Below are 21046 nucleotides of genomic sequence, written 5' to 3'. Positions count from 1 at the left end.
TAGCTTCACCAGCCCGCTCTGTGCGTTTGTATAACAGGAATGCCATCTTTTGCAAGTGCATCACTTGGGTAATCACACTCATGTACTGAAGTAGTGAGTGCAGTAAAAGAATCCAGGGATATAGACACATAATCACCGCACATTTCTTTCTAAGCCAACAAAAGTATGGAAAAAGCCAGGTTCTTTGGATCATGATTTTCAAGCGATCCATCCTAAATATAACAGCTGTCCCAACTGTTGAAGTGTGGAGAGAGTGACCCAAAAGAAAGTTACATTAGGGTATAAAAGAAAAATGTGAGTATCCATTGTGCCTACAGGGTTTGTGTGTGCACATGTGCAGGAAAACCCCTGGCTCAGGGTCATCAGTTGTTTTTTGGAATTGGAAATTGGGCCTAAATTTTTAATTCAACCTCTGTTTCCCCATCTGTAAAGTAGTGACAGCATCTCCCAGGTGTGTTGTGATGTTCTACATGAAGGGTTGTAGGTTTGTGTTCTTTGAGATTCCTGGATGCGTGGTGCCATGGTGGAAGAGGTAGTATTAAGTTTTGGGACTAGTGTGAAAATGAAATCATCCGTTGTGTAGTGGTTGCATCTCAAACTGCCCGGGAGGTATCAGTCAAAACCAGCTGTCAGCTAATGACATTGTCTTTGCCATCAGTCAAACGGAGTGAACACACTTTGGGGTGAGGGGTGATGTCAGGTGGCTGTTCTTATATGGCTGTTCCTTGTCAGCTAGGGAACAGCTGGAATTTCTGGAGAACAGGAAGAAGCAGTACATGAAGGCAGCAATCAAAGCAAAACAGGCAAACGACCTTGAACAAGCCAAGCTGTTTCTGCGGACAGCAAAAAGCTTTGACCCAAAGATCGAGCAGGCAAAATGCGGCAAATCTGTTGATATTTCCAAGGTTAGTAGAATCTAAAAATAACATGTTCTGCTTTGCCCCTTAGGCATCTCAAATGTGTGGTTGTCTTGGAAGTCCCTCACTGCTTTCAAACACATTTTGGAGCAAACCCAGTGCTAGGCAAAGCAGTCAGATAACCGTGCCAGGGACTAGAGAGAGGCATCTGTGAACTCACAAAGGGAGCAGTGGGAATGCCCTTTCCTACCACAGGGCTACTGTTCCTACTCTTCCTGCCCCCACCCCAACACACAATCCAGATATGCCTGGTTTGGAAGAAGCAGCTGAAAGTGTGCAAGTGGGTTCAATCCCCAGAACCCTTTTGCTTCCTAGCCTCCAAAGCACCAATTTGTAACTAATAGCTGCACTCTGAACAGCTGGGTTGGGACCATTAGTTTCCCACATAAGTAACCATCACATGGTGGCAACTAACAGATGGACTGGAACCAGTAATTCTGAATTCTCTGTCTCTACCAGTCTGTACCTACCGTCCCATACCTGCTCATGCTTTTACCTCCCTTTCTTGTTGCTTTAATTCTACTCCAGTGTTTTTCCAAGGGACAGTGTTTTGTGATGACCAGGTCACAAAATCCTTGGACGTAGGTGTCACAGTGGATGTAGTCTTTCTGGACTTTAGGAAGGCCTTCGACTCTGTCTCTCACCCCATTCTCATTAAGAAATTTAGGCAACTGTGGCATCGATGCCTACACAGTCAGATAGATGGGTTGCAAATTGGCTGGAGGGCCACGGCCAGAGAGTGGTGGTGGGCGGGTCATTTTCAACCTGGAGGGATGTGGGCAGTGGGGTCCCCCAAGGCTCAGTCCTTAGGCCCGCAGCGTTCAACATCTTCATCAGCGATTTGGACGAGGGGGTGAAAAGCACCTTGTTCAAATTCGCGAATGACACTAAGATGTGGGGAGAAGTGGGCAAGCTAGAAGAGAAGGACAGGCTACAACTAGATCTCGACAGGTTACAGAGGTGGGCAGATGAGAATAGGATAGGTTTTAATACGGACAAGTGCAAGGTGCTGCACCTGGGGAGGAAGAACCAGCAGCAGAGCTACAGGCTGGGGAACTCCCTTCTCATCAGCACAGAAGGCAGAAAAGGATCTTGGAGTCATTATTTGATTCCAAGATGAACGTGGGCTGACTGTGGGGATGCGGTCAGGAAGGCCAACCACACCTTGTCCTGCATCCACAGATGCATCACAAACAAGTCCAAGGAGGTGATCTTCCCCCTCTGTGGCACTGGCCAGGCCGCAGTTGAAGTACTGTGTCCAGTTCTGGGTGCTGCACTTCAGTAGGGATGTGGCCAGCATCGAGAGAGTCCAGAGGAGGGCCACTCGCATAATCTGGAGGCAGCAGGGCAGGCCCTACGAGGAGAGGCTACAGGACCTGAACCTGTTCAGCCTCCACAAGAGAAGGCTGAGAGGGGATCTGGTGGCCATCTGTAAACTGGCCAAGGGGGACCAGCAGGCAATGGGAGAGTCCCTGTTCCCCCGAGCATTGCCGGGAGTAACAAGAAATAATGGCCATAAGTTGACGGAGAGTAGATTCAGACTAGACATCAGGAAGCGCTACTTCACAGTCAGGGCGGCTAGGAGCTGGAACCAACTTCCAAGGGAAGTGGTGCTCGCCCCTACCCTGGGGGTCTTCAAAAGGGGGTTAGACAGTCACCTAGCTGGACCTGTTTGATCCCGCATTGTTTCTTGCCCAGGGCAGGGGGTCGGACTTGATGATCTGCTCAGGTCCCTTCCGACCCTACCAACTATGAAACTGACGACGCGCTTTGTGTTGTTTTACAGTTGCCATCGCCTCCCACCGATGATGAAGGCGATTTTATCTTCATACACCATGAGGACATCAGGCTCTCTCAGAAGGCAGATGAGGTGTACACACAGCTCATAAAGCTGCTAAAGGACCAGCACGAGGTAACTGCCTTTCCTTGACAGGGCTCCATTGTTCACTGAGAATCCTTTGGTGGGAGAAATGCTTTGCAGTCCCGGTAGCACTTTGGCTTGCGTTGCTGCTGTGGTCGTGATCCTGTCTTTGTGTCTATAGGATTTTCAGCTCCTATTAAAAAATACTGATGATTTCTTGAGTCCTTAGGACAGCATTTTCAACCACAAGTGCCTGAGTTAGACACTTTAAATCAATGGCCTAGTTTTCAAGGGTGCTCCTATTTGAAGTCTGTGGGAGCCCCGTAAAGCTCAGCAGCTGTTGAAATCAAGCCATTAGCTTGAGTGTCCCGCTTTGGGTGCCTGAGTTTAAAACAACCTTTACTTTTAGGGCAGCGCAAATCCTGGGGTGTTTTGCCAGGTCAAGGAACCAAGAGAAAAATGTGTCAGTTAAGGAAAAAAGACAAAGCAAATGTTGAACTTGGCTCTGGTAGTGTCGAGGTGATGTTGGCTTTGCATTTTTATAACCAGGGTGCACTTCTAGAAATTTAGGCAGACCCCGAGTTATCATCTTCCATTAGAAAAAGCCAGTGTAACAGGGAGCTTCTCATCTGTTGGGTTTTTTTTCAAAGGCTCCCTTTGGATAATTTGTCATTTCTTTTCTGTTAACAGAAATGTTTGCAGTATTCCAAGCAGTTCATGCATCTGGGAAATGTCGCAGAAACGACACGGTAAGATGGGAGGCCACCACCTGTATTTATTCTCATGTGGTTCGTTCAGCACTTGATCTGCCCTGGCAGGGGCTGGGAAACCTTTCCAGCCTGTAAGGGTATCAGTGATTGTGGGCCCTTGGTCACTGAATGACTTGGTACCTTTGCAGCCTGGTGGAGCTCAACGTAGATCAGTCGGTGTTCTGAACCAAGTGAAGTGTTCTCTGCACTGTTCCTTCATGTCATTGGCTGACTTCTGGTTACAGGTTTGAAAAGCTGGCGCACGGTTGTAAGAAGGACCTGGAGATCCTACAGCTCGCCCAAGCCCAGGGGATGGATCCTCCAGTCCATCACTTTGAGGAGAGAACCTTTAAAATGATAAGGTACGAGTGTGTCCGTAAGCAGACTGAGGCAGCGTGCCAGGGGAATTGGGGCATTGATAGTTTTCCCTCCAGTCAGAATTGACCCCCAAAACTGTCCCACATTCCTGAGAAAGACTCCCAAATATTTAAGGATTTGTCCAATTTATGAAGTAGCCATTTCACAGCTTCCACTTGAGGTTCTGTTATTCCCAGGACAGGTTAATTTAATCGTAAATGCCCCATAGCTGGTGTCTTTGAGGTTTGTTCTTGGCTTCTTTTACACTTGTAACACTGGAGATACAAAACAGAAAACAGCTTGTCTAGGTACTTTACTTCTCCAGTGTTTAAACTGTGATTTATGTAGAAATAAGCTTTTCTGCAGGACTCTCATTCACCTTTGTTTGACAAGTGTGTCTGTACAACAGCGCTGGAATCCTGGCCTGGCCGTGTGCTGGGGACTGAACAGGACTGAAACTGGTTTTTGTCTCTTCACAGGATATTTTCTGAACTCAACAGCACAGAAATGCATCTCATCATTGTCAGGGGAATAAACCTGCCAGCTCCTCCAGGTAATATGCAGGATATTGAGCTGATACTTTTGCCTCTCTTTATCAGACCATAAGGGAGTCAGTGGTGGTGAATCAGATTTATTCGTCTTGGAGGTAAATGGGAATCTTGAAGCCCTTGAAACAAAACCATTTTCCATCCACATTGACACAAACCTGTGCGTTTCGGGCTCAAATCCAAACAACAAACCTAAGGCAAAACTCAAGTTAACGCTGCAGAGTTTTGTGTTCTTCGAGCAGAGATTCTTGGATTCCCAGGGTGTTACTCAAAAGTGGGTCTCCACTCAAGCTCCATATGGCTTCAAGTTTTGTCATAAATATTTACCACAGCTCTTGGGCAGACGTCGGTCGCTTGTGCTCTCAGAGCCAAGCAGCAGGGATTGCTCTCTAGAATATGGCAACCAGTCTCTTCTTGATCCTTTGTTTATGGTGCTTTAAATGGCATTTGGGGCAGTTCTAAAATGATCAAACAGGAGCTCTGCCTGAAGGTTTTCTTGTGGCTGCATGTCTAATGGGGTTTAGAGTTAACGGATCAGTTTTTCACAACTGCCTTTGAGATTTGGAACACAAATGCCACAGAGTCAACGAGATGCTTTTGAAAATCTTCCTGTCTGTTAAGAATGTGCTACAATGTCCACACCGGGTCCCTGAGCCTGTTTGGACTGACTTGACTGACCAACTTTTGTCTTGCACAGGTGTGGCACCAGATGACTTAGATGCGTTTGTGAGATTTGAATTTCATTACCCAAATGTGGTGAGTGCATGTCCAGGCCTTTGCCATTCCTCAGTCCGAGACACTGCATTACCTACCAGTGTGTTAGATGTGGCTCTACCAATGTGACATGAAGCTAACTGAGGAGCCATAGGTCTCTGTTTTCCAGCGCGGTGATCAGTTAGTTGGAACCTTCACCAGGTGTTCATTATAACTGAGCTGTAGAACTAAGAGCGAGACCGTTTGGATGGGTTGTTTCTAAAATTTGGGGAGAGGAAGGAGATGCAGGCATTTGAGATTTAAGTCTGAGAAATAGACACAAAAAAGAAAAAAAGCCCAAACTCTGGCCTCTTAGAAATGCACACGGATCTTTCTTACTTCGTTGGCTGTAGAAAGGGCCTGGCCTGGCCAAATTTTCCAGCCTTGATGGCTGGTCTGCATCTGTGTAAACTCACCGTCTGCTGCTAAAGAATTCATTGTGCTTTGTCACTGTGAAGATTTGGCCCTTCTGAGACTTTGTCATTCCAACCATATGTTGGGCTCCTCCCTCCTCTCACATAGAGCCGCGATGGCCCCACTGGGTCTGAAACACGTTTTGTCTTCCTGCTTTGGGAGACCGCTGTTACTAGCCCATCTTTCCAAGAGACATTTCGACACTCTTAGGCAAGCAGTTTCCTTGTGCACTGGCTACCTTATGTATTCGGGATCACTTTTTTGGAACATTAGTGTTTGTGTGTATGTGAATACCACCAGTGTGTGGGCATTATGGGTTGATACAGGCGTCCTACACCAATTCGCAGCAGGATGGTCAAAGAAGCTGATGCAGGTGTGAGTCAGTTATCCACCTTAACAAATACAGGGCAAGCCAGGCAATGAAAAGTGAGATTCTCCCCTTGTCCTAAATGCTAGCTGCAGCAGCGCTCTCCCAAGCCCTGGATCCAGGTGTCCGCACTAGAGGGGCCTCTAAAGTGTGGATGTTAAGTCTGACCTCCTGTCACCACGTGCCTAGTCTCATAACAGCGTGGAGCCATGTGGTAATAGACTCTGAAGGATTTTTTTTTTAAACATTCAGGGCCTGATTCATATCCCTTGAGAAACATCAAGTCATTGCATTGAAGCCCGCTGAATTTCCAGTGGGGAAAAATGTGAGAGGAGAAAAGGGCAGGTCTGTGTTCTCATCTTAAGTTTACATGGACTTCAGTCTGGAGTCACTCCATTGGCTTGACTTTGATATAACAGGGATCAGGGCTTGGCTGTGAAACATGTTAAGGAATCCACAGAAAATCATCACGGCTGGCTTTAATCTTTATTTTTCAGTGTTCACAAGCCAGATCCTCATGTTGTAGCCAAAAAACATGAAATATGCTGCTTTCTCCTTCATACCTGAAATCAGTTTTTCAAAGTAGCTACAGTAATTGGGTCACATTGTCCTTGTTCAGTCCCCAAAGATTTAGTTTGTACTCTGCTTTGGGTTAAAAGTTAATTCATTTTGGTGGCAGATTGATTGTCAGGGAAAATAATAGTTGGGCAATTCCCTGAATGATTTGCAGTGGGCTCCTTGTGCAGCACCAGAAGCTTCTTGTTATTCCAGTTCATGCAGAAGGAAAGGTATTATTGCCTGGTGTACGTGCATAGTTTATCATGCAGCATAGTGGTAATATTTGGTAGCTTTATGATGATTGTTCTGAACTGAGCACGGCCACAAAACTTATCTGTAGGATTTGTATTTAATATTTCATTTAGCTTGTTCTGTATCTGGTGTTGTATTTTGTCACCACAATCAAGTACAAATATTTGAATCTTAAATGGATCCGTGCCCATTTTACCCTGGATAACCCCCCCACAAGTCAAACTTCTTCAGTATACAGATCTAACACCAGTTAGTATTAATAGCATTTTGCAGCCAGGGTTGATGATTTTATGTAAAGATGTTTCCTTTTCTTTTTGTAATAGGAGCAAGCTCAGAAAAGTAAAACGGCAGTAATTAAGAATACCAATTCTCCAGGTTTGTATCTCCTTTGGGGGGAGGCATGAAACTCTGCACCTTAAAAAGCCGCTGTGGAGTAGAGGCTTGCCTCACAGCTGGGACAAGAGCCAGGCTGAAGAGTAAACTGTGCTCCTGTCTTCAGTGACAAGACGTGTAGTCACAGGTTACAGCCAACTGCTCTACGGGTTTCTTCCCCACTCTCCCAGGCGCTGTGCAGGTCACTTAATGACGTGATCTCTCTCCTCAATACTACCGAGCCTTTGCTACTGTCCAGCCAGTCTGGGCTGTTATAGCAACCTTGGTAAGCGATAGGCTAGCGAAACAAGAAGTTAAAGAATGAGTAAATTATTTATTTATTCTTCATCAGGGATCAGTTGTCCTCAGTGGTTAGCGAATGATATGTTTGAGGAATCTTATCTGGTTCCTTTTGGTTACATTAGTGCAGTGAAAGTATGTATTGTCTTTTCCAGTTCATCAACAATCATCTGGTATATTTTATGGTCCGAACTTGGTGTCTGGAATGAGTTGTGAAGCTCTGATTAACAATAATAGACACATTATTCAATTAAAAATCTTAGTAATGAAGTTACAGGAAGTGTGATGAAGCAACACATTCATTGTTTCTAAAAAAAAAATTAAAAATCTGAATACAGCTAGTCTTCTTTCATCTGTCCTTTTTCAAATCCCCCCCTTAGCACCTAGGCATGGCCCAGATGTCTTGTGGTGAAACTTATACCCTGGTGTGCTTATATCAGGGAGTGGTGCTTTATGGCTAGAGCAGGAGTTTAGAAAACTGAACATCTCAGCTCTTCCACTGTCTTATTCTGGGACTTTGGGCAAGTCTCTTACCATCTGTGCTTAGCTTCCAAAATGAGGATGATACTGTGCTGAGAAGCTGAATTGTAAGCTGCTTGGAGACCCTCCGATGAAAATGTGTCACGTTATTTTTATTAGCAGCCGTGCTTAACTTCATGGCTAATAAAATGTTCCCCATCGTTCTTATTTTCCTGCAATATTATCTTTTTTTTCTTTCATGCTTTTTGGTCTTTGTCTCTCAGACAGACAACGTTTTGTGGAGCTGGGCTTGCCAACAGTGTCACCTTACGGAAAAGTCACTTTACTTTTCTGTACTTCATTTCCCCCATCAATTCAGCGAGGGTACTAAAGTTGATTGACAATACAGGTGTGAAATTGAATTACAGATGAGCAAAACTGGGTAGAATTAGAGTTTGGAATGCAACGCGTCTATCTCAGAAAAAGATCTGACTGCTCAAATTTGATTTTCACAATTTTCTCATCTTTCTCCTTCTTCCTTCCAGAATATAATCAGCTGTTCAAGCTGAATATTAACCGAAATCACAGAGGTTTCCGAAGAGTGATTCAGACTAAAGGAATTAAATTTGAAATATTTCACAAGGGGTAAGACGAGGGGTTTTTATTCCCCTTATTTACTTGGTAATAATGGACTTACTGGACAAGAAAATGGCAGGATTGACTTTGGCTGCAGTTTAGGGATTACCCTGCTTTTTAGTCGAGCAGTAAAGAGCTGTCTGGTTCCATGCTGCCTTCCAAGTGTTTCTGATCTTCATGACTTCCCTTATAAAATGCTGAAAAAACTTGGTAATGGACACTTGCTCCTGCAAGGTCAGTTGTGGGTGATTGTATTTCAATACTGTTTCAGTGGTGTTATACAATTTGGGAAATTTTAGCATAATCTACTTTGTTCCTGTTCCTCTGACAAGTGCCACTGTGTATGAATCACTTGGGATTGTTTGGGACACGTTATTGTGTGTGGTGGAATTGGGTAAAGTAATGAAGGCTGCCTGATGCTCACTGCAGCTTTTGCTACTCAATCTTGGAGTGCATATTGAGGTGCAGACTCTCAACATGGGCCCTGAAGATCAGCCTAGGCTGATCCAATATCTTTCATCCACACCCAAATATCTGCACGTCTGTTGGCAAACCACTGGTAATAATAAACAGGATGATAATTAAATGCCAATTGTAATAATATTTTGCCCTTCTTTATTGCCTCTGTTTGAGGATCTCACAGCACTTAGCCTTTGTGAATTCAGCCTTACAGTATATAAGTTGGCATGTAGACTGTCCCTCCTAGTTTCATAGTTTGTAGGATCGGAAGCTTGACCTTGACAGATCATCAAGTCTGACCCCCTGCCATGGCAGGAAGGAGTACTGGGGTCAAACGACCCCAGCAAGGTGTTCATCCAGCCTCCTCTTAAAGACCCCCAGGGTAGGAGCCAGCACCACTTCCCTTGGAAGTTGGTTCCAGGTCCTAGCTGCCCTGACAGTGAAGTAGCACCTCCTGATGTCTAGTCTGAATCTACCCTCTGCCAGCTTGTGACTGTTATTTCTTGTCGCTCCCGATAGTGCTTGGGGGGGAACAGGGACTCCCCCAATGCCTGCTGGTCCCCCTGACTAGCTTGTAAACAGCTGCTAGATCCCCCCTCAGCCTTCTCTTGTAGAGGCTGAACAGGTTCAGGTCCCTTAGCCTGTCCTTATAGGACCTGCCCTGCTGCCCCCTGATCATGCAGGTGGCCCTCCTCTGGACCCTCTCCATGCTGTCCACATCCCTCCTGAAGTGTGGCACCCAGAACTGGACGCAGTACTCCAACTGCGGCCTGACCAGTGTCGCATAGAGGGGGAGGATCACCTCCTTGGCCCTGCTTGTGATGTATCTGTGGATGCATGACAAGGTGCGGTTGGCCTTCCTGACCGCATCCCCACGCTGTCGGCCCATGTTCATTTTGGCATCAATAATGACTCCAAGATCCTTTTCTGTCTCTGCACTGACGAGAAGGGAGTTCCCCAGCCTGTATGTCTGCTGCTGGTTCTTCCTCCCCAGGTGCAGCACCTTGCACTTGTCAGTGTTGAAACCCATCCTGTTCTCATCTGCCCACCCCTGTAACCTGTCTAGGTCCAATTGCACCCTATTCCTCCCTTCTAGTGTGCCCACTTCTCCCCACATCTTAGTGTTGTCTGCAAATTTGAACAGGGTGCTTTTTACCCCCTCGTCCAAGTCACTGATGAAGATGCTGAACAGTGTCGGCCTGGGGGACTCCACTGCCCACATCCCTCCAGGTCGAAAATGACCCATCCACCACCACTCTCGGGGTGTGGCCTTCCAGCCAGTTAGTGACCCATCTGACTGTGTAGGTGTCGATGCCAGTCCCCTAGTTTTTTAATGAGAATGGAGTGAGAGACCGTGTTGAAGGCCTTCCTGAAGTCCAGAAAGACTATGTCCACTGCTACCCATCTTGGAGATGGAGACATCTAAAAGACACAGAAGGGCCTAATGCTTTTCCTAAGGTCCCAGCAAAACCCCAGGTCTGTGTTTCTCACTGGGGAATGCAGTGGTGCCTGCCTCCTCGCTGTATGCTTCGATGCTATAGCAATGGGGGTGTACGAGCTCCTAGACAGAGAGCAGACAAAGGCGGTTAACAATGGGAAATGTTTAGGGGCATGGGTCTGCATCTGGGCTCATTTTGAATCTATCGGTACTGGAGTGCCCTAGATTTGTTAATCCCAAGATTAATTATGATCCATTATTAGGCTGACAAGTTGGATAACGTGTCTGTCTTGCTTCCTGACTCTGGAATGTAGAAATGCTCTGTAGCTGCTGAGAAATGGCTCTCAATTTATATAAAGGTTAATTGATGACTATGCGCGGCATTACTAAGCCATTTATAAAGGAAGAGCCTTTGTCTTGTTAAATCTAAATCTTGCATTTACATCCCTGGAGAAGATTCTTCTCTCCTGAATGCTCTTCCCCTTTCCTCCATCATCAGACTGTTCTGCTGCCCTCCCTGTTATAGGACCTTCCTGTCTCCTCCTTACCCAGGTGGCTTGGCAGTAGTCACACTGGTTTGGTTTAACTCTAATACTTCTCCATCTTCAGTGATCTGAAAGGCTTCGTAGAGGCCTGTCCTTTCCCCCTGGCAGCTTGATTATGAGCCAGGCTTCGGGCTGCTGCTGGGGAAACTCCCCCTTTTCAGCTCTATGCAGTCGATGGGCTCCAGGTCTCCCTTTGGAGCAGAGCCTTTCCCAAGATTTGTTGAAAGATTTGAAACTGGAACCCTCTGGTTTTCTTGGTTGGCCTCGAGCTTCCCTGCCCTCAGGATAGTCACCCTCAAAACCTGTGTGGGGCGCAAGACCTTCCCTAGGAACCAGGCGGCAAGGGGAAGGAAAGGGAGAAGAAATGCCCCTTGCTCAACTTAGCAATGCAGTGGAGCAGCCCTGCCTGCGCTGGCTTCCCCACAATGCCTGAGCCCCCAGAAACGTGCCAGACCCTCCTCTGACCCCTTGCAGACGAAGAGCTTGTCTGTCCCCTTTGCCCTTGGCTGTCCCTGCTTCCTATTCAGCTGTGACCCAGCAACACAGATGGGACAGCCTGAGCCCACCCCGCTTTCCTTCCCAGGAAAGGCAGTTAACACCTTTCTTCAGAAACAGTCGGTCCTTTCAGCCTTTCTAGCAACACTCTTTCCTGCTCCTTAAAAGCACATCCTGCTTGCAAAGACTTGACCCAGGGATCTGCACCAGAGCCTTTTGCTCCTGCCCCCCCTCCGAGGAGCAGTGCGAAGCTGTCCTGCGTATCAGTCCGCCTCATTGCCTTCAAAGTCTTAAAAAACCTTTCCAAGCCAAATGCGTCCCCTCAGAGAAGGGGAGATCCCGGGTGAAACTTTTGAAGTAAGGTGCTTCCTCCTTTTTGTGGGCTCCAGAATTAATCCGGCTTCGGGGCCTGTCTCTGCAAGCTCCTGCGTTAAAGAAAGAGGAATTGCTGCTTCGCTTCAGGGAGGTTGTGAACAGAAGAAAATGCCAAAGACCTGACTTAGCAGAAACACGCGGCTAGATGAATTCATTGTGCTGCATGTCTCTGCAGGACTTCTGCAGCCTCTTGCTGTAGCCTGTAGCACCGTAGGCAGAGCTTCAGGCAGGGGAACTGGATCATCACTTCCCTGTCATTTGTCTCCAGTTCTGGGAGCACCAGCTCCATGTTCCTGCTCCGTCCTCTGATGGACTCGTGATGGAAGTGGGAGGCAGCTGGAGCAAAGACTTCATTGCTGGTGCCTAAGCTGCTCTGTGGTGCAAGGTCTCCAGCGCAGTGGCCGTGGTTATCTTGGTTGCCATGGTCATGGCTGGGCTATGCCTGATGCAGCCTTGGCTAGCAAACCTGGAGCATTTTGCTTTGAGCAGCAGTGGTTTGTCCCTTATGAGCCACTGGTCCCTGCTTCTAACTACTTGCTCAGAGACGTAAGGGAGACCCCTTTCATATATCCAGTTACATTGAGACTCTTTAGGGAGCACGTGAGCAAAGCAGACACAGACCTTGTAGATGAGAGAGGGAAAAAAAGCCTTTATTTTTCCAGTCAAATCTTACTCCATACAACTTCAGCTGAGGCTCCTTTTAAAGCTGCTCTTATTCCAGGCAGCAGCATTGATGTTGAACATTTGCAAAAGATGGAAGTAAACATTGAGAAGACTGGAATATACAGGCGACCCCCCCAGGCATGTCACCCTCCTGCCTGAATACCTCTGAATGTGGCTCTTCCACCCACTTAAGGATGTGCTTACAAGGCTGTATAGGCAGGCTTAAAACTGTTGGCCTGGAAAGGGGGAGGAAGGTGCCAGGGTTATTTCTAGAGAAACTGCTACATATGGTCCCAACCCCCTGCAAGAGCCTTTGCCCACAGACTTGCTTGGCCATTGCCCAGGTGTTGAGCAAAAAGCTTGGAGACAGGTAAAATTAGGACCGTTCTAGCACTTGGACAGGGTAACTGGCTCATGGGGCTCGCAGCTACTCCTGTGAAAAGGTGACTCTGTAACACAGGGGCGGGCAATTATTTTGGGCGGAGGGCCGCTTACTGAGTTTTGGCAAGGCATGGAGGGCCACATGACGCAGCCAGGAGCAGATAACTATTAATTTTCTAAATTTTTAGGGGCCCCGCAGGCTGGATAGAATAGCCTGGCGGGCCGCTTGTTGCCCACCCCGGCTCTAACAGCAGGGTATCGCCTAAAAGACACTGAGGAATGCATCTAACTGCCAAGTCCAAACCATTCCACTTTATCAAGCCTCCAAGAAAACCATTCAGGCTCCTGTGGTGATCTTGAACTGTGCTGCAATGGCCTTTTCTGGCTTTTACTGTTGGCACTTGCCTCTGTGCTAGCAGTATCTCGTTACACTCTCTGAGCCTCGCTGCATGTATTCCAGCTGGGCCTGGCCGTCCCTGGAATTGAGCAGGTTTACGCTCCCAAGCTAACACAGTCTTGCCCAAGTAATGGGCAGCAGCATTGTCCTCGTTCTTGCAGAACCCACAACACCCCAAGAAAGGGGAATGGCGTAAAAGAAGGCAGTCTGTAGGACACCAAAAATGTGTCCTGTCTAGCACTCTTCACTTCAGAGTTTGATCCTTGGCTGGCTGCGTTCCCGCCAGACTTCCTGCCTGTTGTTTTTTGTTAAGGGGTGTTTGTAAGGAAATAGCCTGATTTTTTTTTTTTTTTTCCCCCCCTGCTCCCCAGATTCTGTGCCCACGGCTTTGCCTTGAATGGCACTTGTGTTTTGGAAATTTGTCATTTAGAAGAGCTCATCTGCTAGGAGGTGGGGGTCTTTTACCTGGACTGCCATCAAGGGATTGAGTCCAACTGCTAAGGAAAAGGGGTTGCCTCCCCGAAAAAACTGTTGGACACAGAGAAGGACAGAACTCACAAGACTGACTTTTCACTTTTCTTCCAAATACAAATGAAATGCCAAAATGTTCTGCAAAATGGGGACTCTGAGTTACTAGAAGGGGAAGATGAAATGAGTTAATCAGAATGATAAAGCTGAAATAAAACACTTCCCCTGATTAAAATGAAGTGCTTTGACATTTATCAGAATGAAATACTCAAAACAATTCAACTTCTTCCCATCAAAAATGTTGTCAGAATCAACATGTTCCTATGAAACGCTTCGGTCTCCTGGAGGTTGCCGCTGCTGATGAACTATTTTTGAAATGTTTTAATTCAGCTCAGCTAGGCAGCATCTCGCAGGAGCTTCCTGGGCATCTCCTGTGTGGTAGGGCATATCCTTCCTTCCAGCTGACCCTTTTTCAACGGTCTTGATCAATAGTCTGGAGGCGAGGAAGCCTTGAAGCTGTCCTGAGCAATGATAGGTGGCTGCTACGTATGGTGCTCAGCCAGGTCTCTGTCCCTATTGCTCCATTGTCTCTTCTTTTCTGAGCTTGCTCCTGTTTTATACTTTTTTTTTTTCTAATTTTCTGCTTCCATTTGATGAAAGACCTGCATCTACTATCTCTCCATTTTAGTTGCAGATGGTCCTTGCTTTTATCTTGTAACCTAAATGAAAGCAGGCATGACCCGACTAGGGCTGCTAGATGATAGAGTAATACAAACGATAATGTTTCTTCTTTTATTGTGTTAAGAAAGTCCACTAAGGAAGCTTTCTGTGAAACAGGTCCTTTTTCAGAAGTGACAAGCAAGTAGGAACAGCGCACTTGAAGCTGGACAAATTGGAAACGGAATGTGAAATTCGAGAGATCGTTGAGGTACGTTCCCTGCATGGGGTTGGCTCAGCTGTGCTGCAGCTCTTTATTACTGCTTATCTCAACAAGAGGTGTAGAGAGAAAAACGTGTGAAGATAGAGGGTGTATAAACACACGTGCTGAGAATAATTTGTGACCTTCTCTCTCCAAGTTGTTATAAATAATTGTTTCGTTAGACCGGTGGCGCCCAACCTTTCTGCCTGGTAGGCCGGATGGGCAGTGCCCGTTCTGTCTGCAGGCCAGATCTGGCTGGTGTTTCCAGTCTGATGCTCTGGGTGGTCCCAGGCCCATCCAGCTGTGCACAGAAGGGAGATGGAGGGGCATGGCCTGGCCTGGCAAGGGTGGGGGAAGGGAGAGGCATGGCCCAGCCCCATGTTGGAGGGGAGGGGGAAGGCATGGCTCAGCTCTTACCTGCCTCTCAGGGGCAGGGTGGGGATTTGGAAGCTGGGGGGGTGGTAGCATTGCCACTGCTTCCCTGCTGCCACATTTCCCAAGCCATGGGGAGCCCCGCAGGCCAGGTGGCATGGCTGTGCAGGTTGGGGGTTGAGCACCCCTGCATTAAACCAATTTGCCCTGGGACAGCCTGGTGCTGTTTTGCAATTATAACCCCTGGTGGGACACGGATAAAAGGGTTCACTGCTAAGCAGTAAGAGCTGTTGACCAATGAAGCAGGGTGATTCTCTGTTGGTTGCAGCCTTGATATCAAGACTAACAATTTTCTGAAAGATCAGTTTTCTGAAAGACCTGTTCCAACAGGAGTCATGGGGCTGAGGCAGAAATAAGTGGCTTGGATCCTGTGATCCATGTTGTTCAGCTCAGACTCGACGCTCCTCATGGTCTCTAACCTTAGAAACTTGTGATTGTAAATGCTGTTTGTAACTTCCCCCCCTCCCATCTTCACATGCAGCTTTACCCTGTGGGGTTTTATAGCTGCTTCCCCTGATGTACGCTGGTAAGCAACATGGCAGAACCCACTCTTTTGATTTCATAAAGACCTCTACTCATTATGGAAGTCCTTTCTTTATTACCAATATGCCCGGGCCCTTCATCTACTGAACAGAAGGATGAGTGGTACTGGATGTTTGTATTCATTGCTTAACAGTATGGGAGACCAAGTCAACAGCTGCCAAAGGATTGGTGGTCTGACAGATCCTTTTCAGTGTGTGTATTCTCTGGTACTTTCAGATTCTGGATGGCAGGAAGCCCACTGGTGGGAAACTAGAGGTAAAAGTGAGACTCAGGGAGCCACTCAGTGGTCAAGATCTTCAGACAGTTACTGAGAACTGGCTGGTCCTCGAACACTAGGTATGAAGACTCATTTCTTCTTGAATACGCTTCTGGTGAGAACAGGAGGGGTTACTGACTGTCCATGCTTTGGCAACCTGCCTGGGTGGCTCAGGCTCCCGCCTGGCACTTCCTTGTATTTCTGGTGGTGTCCTGGCTTTTTTTCCTTCAGTCTTACAGCATTTCTCTCCAGAGCCTGGTCACAATTTTTATACCAAAGCAATCCCATCACAAGTCGACCATATGGTAGGGCTAAGTATCATTGGGGTGCGGGGGGGGGGAAGCTTGTTCACCTAGGCTGCTTAACACTGTCATTCATAAAAGATACTTGTGACCTTTTTAAGAAGCTTTGGGCATCTCCTTGGTTAGAGCAAACAGTTGCTACTTTTATTTAAACGACAATATTTAATAATATTAAATGGTCTCACTTCTCTTGGGCTTCCTCTCTCTCCAGCCATCGGAGAGCATCTCTGGTTGAAACCACGCTTTTCTTTTACAAACAGAAATGAGGCTGAAACGCCCGTGTGAAGCTGTTCCAATCTATTAGCCAGATCGGTAGCTGCCAGCCAGTTTGTGTGAGGCTTTAAAAGCTTATTATTTGAAAGATCTTGAAGGCTAGTGCATGAGTCAGACTTGGAGCAGCGAGAAGCCCATTTGAGAAGTGATTAAACGCTGAGCTCAGGATTTTCAGAGCTCTGAAGAGGTCAGCTAGAGTGTCAAGGAGCTTCAAAAGTTTCCGAGCCCCTTCCGGAGCTCTGGGACCAGCAGACTTTATCTAGTGAGTTGGCTCAGCAAACTCCCCGCAACCCGGCTCTCCGTGCTGTCCTCTGCAGCACTGCAGTTTAAAGGATTTTGTGTGGGATTGCTGTGAAGGCTGCTGTCTAGCCTCTAGTTAGGCTGATGGCAGCAGTAGTGTACTGGTGTACAGATGTGGAATACCTGCTTGGCACCACCTCAGTTCAAAATCTCTTTTCCTTCAGGTCCGAGAATGGTAAGAACTGGAGAACAAGTTTGTACATAGGAAGAAGCTGCTACTTGCAAGCACCAAAGATGTTAATGAATGCACTACTGAACATAACGAGTCTTTATTTTCATAACTTCTATAGTGCGTGTTGGTTAACGCTTTTATAAGGCAAGCATTGCGAGGCTGTGGAAACTCGCTGCTAGCGGAGAGATGGTACTGATCTACACAAACTAGACTAAGTTGCCTTAAGGTAGGACTAATGTTAAATGAACTCGTTACACCTTCCCATGCAGGTCTTGTTTCCCAGCGGTGGGTGAAATAGTGATGGTTTGCTCTTCACAAAGTCACTGCAGCCATGCAAAAAAAGTTCAGTTAATGCACAAGCAAGGCCTTGTGCTTCCACCATTTATCCTGCGCTCGACTCCATGCTCTTAGGCAGACGAGCTCTCATGCTCCCAAGCTGTGCAGTGAACACAACCTTCAGATGCTTCTGACCATCACCCTCAGGCCCTTGTGAAGGTCAGTGTGTTCTGCTTGTTAATCTCCTGGGATGGAGGGAACTTAAAATTCACTTTAAGCAGAGCTATAACCCCAGCAAATGCCCTGCCTCCACCTCTGCATGCCGCTGCAGCACTCTTACAGACGTGCCTTTAAAAGACATGGCTACAGCAATGAAAGGATTACCGCCCGTTTTAACAGTAGGGTCACAAATCTGCATTTAGAGTTGGTACCGGCTGTCTGCCATGTTCCCTGTACTGCTCATTCCCATGTGGCCTGCATGTTGTGCCTTCATCCTTTTAAACAGGCCACATAAGGCTTTACTGCTTCAGTAATTCACAGAGTTTAAAGAACACAGGGTTTTCTGAAACATTAGATGGCTCTTATTTCACAGGGCTGCTGAAGCCCACTAACTGATGGAAAAATAGCCGCTCTTATTTATATAGAAAACTGGACCATGGATGTTTGCAGAAATTTTTTTTTTATGGACGATGTACATAAAACCAGGTGGCACCAAAGCTGTTTGATGTGCTTTTTTTAAAATGAACGTGGAAAAACTGGTGTAAAGAGGAAGGATGTCCCTACTGTGGGGAGCCGGCGCAGAATGCTGCTGCCCCCGCTGTTCAGTGAGAGCAAGGTTGTAATGGGAACGCACCCAGAGCAGGGCAGCACTTCTGCATCTGTCTTCCTGAATGGATGGAGACAATACAGTGTTTAGTTTTTAATTTCAATAAATTTAATATACAAAACTACATGTTGAAAATAAAAATATAATATGCAGTTTTTTGCAGTGTTAACTAACTGAATTTTAAAAGTACATTTTTTTTTTTTCTAAAACAATTACTCATTTTCTTAACAATATGGTAATTAAGGTCATTTAAAAGGCTATGGTTGAAGCAAACAAATCAGTCACCAGTCAATAGTGTTTTGCACAAACGTAATCCAAACCTAAATGACTTTCTTGGGGATAAGGAAGCAAAGATAAAGTTTTTTTGTAGCCTCTCTTTCTGCGTCACTAAGCACAACTCGATGCAACTGGAAAGCATGTCCTGTGGCAAAGCTGGAACGCTGGCTCCTGGATCAGGGTTTTATTGTGGTTTATTAAAACAGCTTTTGGCCACAGCGGCTTGCTCACATGACAGAAGGTGGAAAAACCAAATGGAGGAAGGGAATTTTTAGGGAACTCAAGCCCAGCTAACGACACCGACAGCAGCAGCAACATAATCGTGCATCTCTGTAGCGGACAAAGGCGAAGGAAGTTGTGCAGGAGCTTGACGGTTGAGCAGCCTGAAACCTTGAAAGCAGCATCTTGCCACCCATTCCCCAGGGACAAAGGTGAGCTCTCATCTTACTGTGAACTCAAAGAAAAGGGACCAGAATGCTCTCCTTTTCTGCTGACCATACTAATTCACTTGGGCTCCAGTTCTGCAGCCCTGCCCTGAACCAGGGCTCAGGATAACATCTTGTACTGGGTTTGCTATTTTGCAAAAAAGGAATAGCCATTTACTCTGTACGAGGCACACGCACAGGGTGTCTTTAGGTAAGAGAGATTGCTACTGGCGTGGTTACAATTCCCTTCTCCCAGCTGCTGCTATACACATCTGCCTGCTTAAAGAAGCACAGGATCGGCACGCCAGCCTGCATTGAGAGCTCTCGCCCTGTTTACACACAGTGGGAGAAGGGGAGTGCTCCCTGCTGCACCCTACTTCCAAATGGTGATGGAGCACAATTAGTCTTTGACTTTGTCCCTGCTGCCTGAGATGTGACTTTGTCACCACCTCAACGGCTGCCAACCAGAGTCTAGCCCTCCCCTGCTTTGCTGGGACTTGGACTCAGTTACAGCCCTGTTCCAGGGGCATACAGACAGCAGCTGCTGTGGGGGGGAGGGGGTCGAGACTAAACTAAGCCCCTTCCTCCTGCTTTCAGCTCTTCCTGGTGCCTGGCCACTTTCTGTGAATGCAAAGTTTGATTTGGTAAGGATCTGGCTCCATATTTTGTGACCCTCGCTTCCAGCTTGATGATGCTGTAGGCAGGAGGAACACCTGCTCCCCACATGTGAGACCAAGAGCCCTGGGCCCAGTGCAAGTCCTGTGAGCTTGAACCAAAAGCTTTTTTCAGCAGAACATGCAACAGCCACTCTGTGCTTTTGTCATGGGTTAGCTTTACATGATACTACCACTATGGAGTGCAGGCTGGATTGTATTACATATGCTGTAGTGTAACACTAGCATCAGAGCAGGGAGGAGACAGAGCTGCCCTGGGCATTACTCTTCTTTAAAAAAGCAGGACCTACTAGGAAACAGGAATGCTACAGACCTGCACTTGCAGGCTTTGGCCGATGGCGGGTGCAGATCTTTGCAGTTTGCACAGCTTTGTAAACAAAATGCACGATTCTTTTAGAGGTTCAAGAAATCTGCTGAGGTGACAAGTCCTTATAGGAACTAGGGGAACAGATAAGTATGGTTGCATATTGTACACACACAACTTCAATTTAAATAACGTACTGCTTTTGGAGAGACGCCACTTCTTTTGCTCATATACAGATGTATTTATGGCTAGATAACTTTCTTGGGCATCTCTTTCTTTAGGAAATATCTCAAGCATCTCAAACATACTTCAATAATCTGATCAAAACAATGTAAACGTTACTTTTTAATGTCTACAGAACAACCACAAACGGCATTGTGATGAGGTCAGAATGGAGGTCTTGATTGTTTCTTCTCATATGTCCATCTACAAACAGTACAGGTTTCATCTTTTATTTTTGCCCCAGTGATCTCTGCACCCATCTGAGCATCTGGAGTACATAACTGTCATTAAGTCTTTAAACATGAGCATTATTTTTCTAAACAGTAACAGAAGTATATTAGCTGCAAGGAGAGCATAGCCATTTTGTAGTATAGAAGCTGCCCTGATCCTCTGTTTGTTGACAATGCATAGAAGATTCAGAAGTGTGGAACAACTGTCCCCTCCCACCCGCCTCCCGCCCCCCTCCCCTTAATAATAGTGTTAACAAAAGCTTAATCTTCCAGTTTTAAAGTGCAAATGATTCAGATACAACTGCTGCTGGAACAGGTCTGAACAGAAAATGAAGTCCTCTTATGAGATGTTTTCCAGAATATAAAAGATGAGCTCCATTATGACTGGCCCCTCACTCAGCTGACATGCCCCTCCATGAATCACTGGCACTAAGGCACTGTCCAGGTCATTCATGTATTGAGAGGGCAGTGGCTGTCCATTACTCCCAGCTTGATAACCAACCTACAAGATAAAGTAAAAGTGGTTTTAATGGAGAAAGGCATGGAAGGCTTCAGGCTCTGTAAACCTGATTTGCACACAAAACTAACACTCAGCTGGCTAGAAACAGGGTGGCAGCTGTCGAAACCACCTGGCCGATGGTACGATCAAAGGTCATGTTAATCGTGGGGTAGCTATGAGGATTTAGAGAGAGCTGTGGGATGTTGGTCACCTATGGGCTGGATTGCTCTGGGAAGGGGAGATGACGCCTTCGCACCATCTAAAAGCTGTACAAAGGGGGTCCCTGCTTGTAAGGCGTTGTAGTCTGAACCCTGCCAGTACTTACCTGGCACTCTGCTCTGCTCCTGGGCCAC

General features: G+C 46.6%; 2 protein-coding genes across 4 annotated transcripts in view; one reads left to right on the top strand and one right to left on the bottom strand.

Moving 5' to 3' along the window:
* CC2D1B (coiled-coil and C2 domain containing 1B) overlaps nucleotides 1-18215 on the top strand; it is a 48518-nt gene extending 30303 nt beyond the window's left edge. For all 3 annotated transcript variants that reach the window (XM_006262230.4, XM_019479196.2, XM_019479197.2), the window contains 11 exons: nucleotides 733-905; nucleotides 2704-2829; nucleotides 3469-3527; nucleotides 3773-3889; nucleotides 4364-4437; nucleotides 5130-5188; nucleotides 7100-7151; nucleotides 8453-8552; nucleotides 14602-14692; nucleotides 15875-15994; nucleotides 16954-18215. In XM_006262230.4, coding sequence (XP_006262292.3) covers nucleotides 733-905; nucleotides 2704-2829; nucleotides 3469-3527; nucleotides 3773-3889; nucleotides 4364-4437; nucleotides 5130-5188; nucleotides 7100-7151; nucleotides 8453-8552; nucleotides 14602-14692; nucleotides 15875-15994 — 971 coding nt within the window. In that variant the 3' untranslated portion in view covers nucleotides 16954-18215. The remainder of the gene's footprint in view (nucleotides 1-732; nucleotides 906-2703; nucleotides 2830-3468; nucleotides 3528-3772; nucleotides 3890-4363; nucleotides 4438-5129; nucleotides 5189-7099; nucleotides 7152-8452; nucleotides 8553-14601; nucleotides 14693-15874; nucleotides 15995-16953) is intronic.
* Nucleotides 18149-21046, bottom strand: part of ZFYVE9 (zinc finger FYVE-type containing 9) — an 84322-nt gene continuing 81424 nt past the window's right edge. Inside the window, exon 19 of the mRNA XM_059727831.1 lies at nucleotides 18149-20696. Coding sequence (XP_059583814.1) covers nucleotides 20535-20696 — 162 coding nt within the window. The 3' untranslated portion in view covers nucleotides 18149-20534. The remainder of the gene's footprint in view (nucleotides 20697-21046) is intronic.

The sequence above is a fragment of the Alligator mississippiensis genome, chromosome 5, assembly GCF_030867095.1.
Source record: "Alligator mississippiensis isolate rAllMis1 chromosome 5, rAllMis1, whole genome shotgun sequence".
In the NCBI taxonomy this organism is placed as follows: Eukaryota; Metazoa; Chordata; order Crocodylia; family Alligatoridae; genus Alligator; species Alligator mississippiensis.
This window is presented reverse-complemented; position numbering and strand designations above follow the sequence as displayed.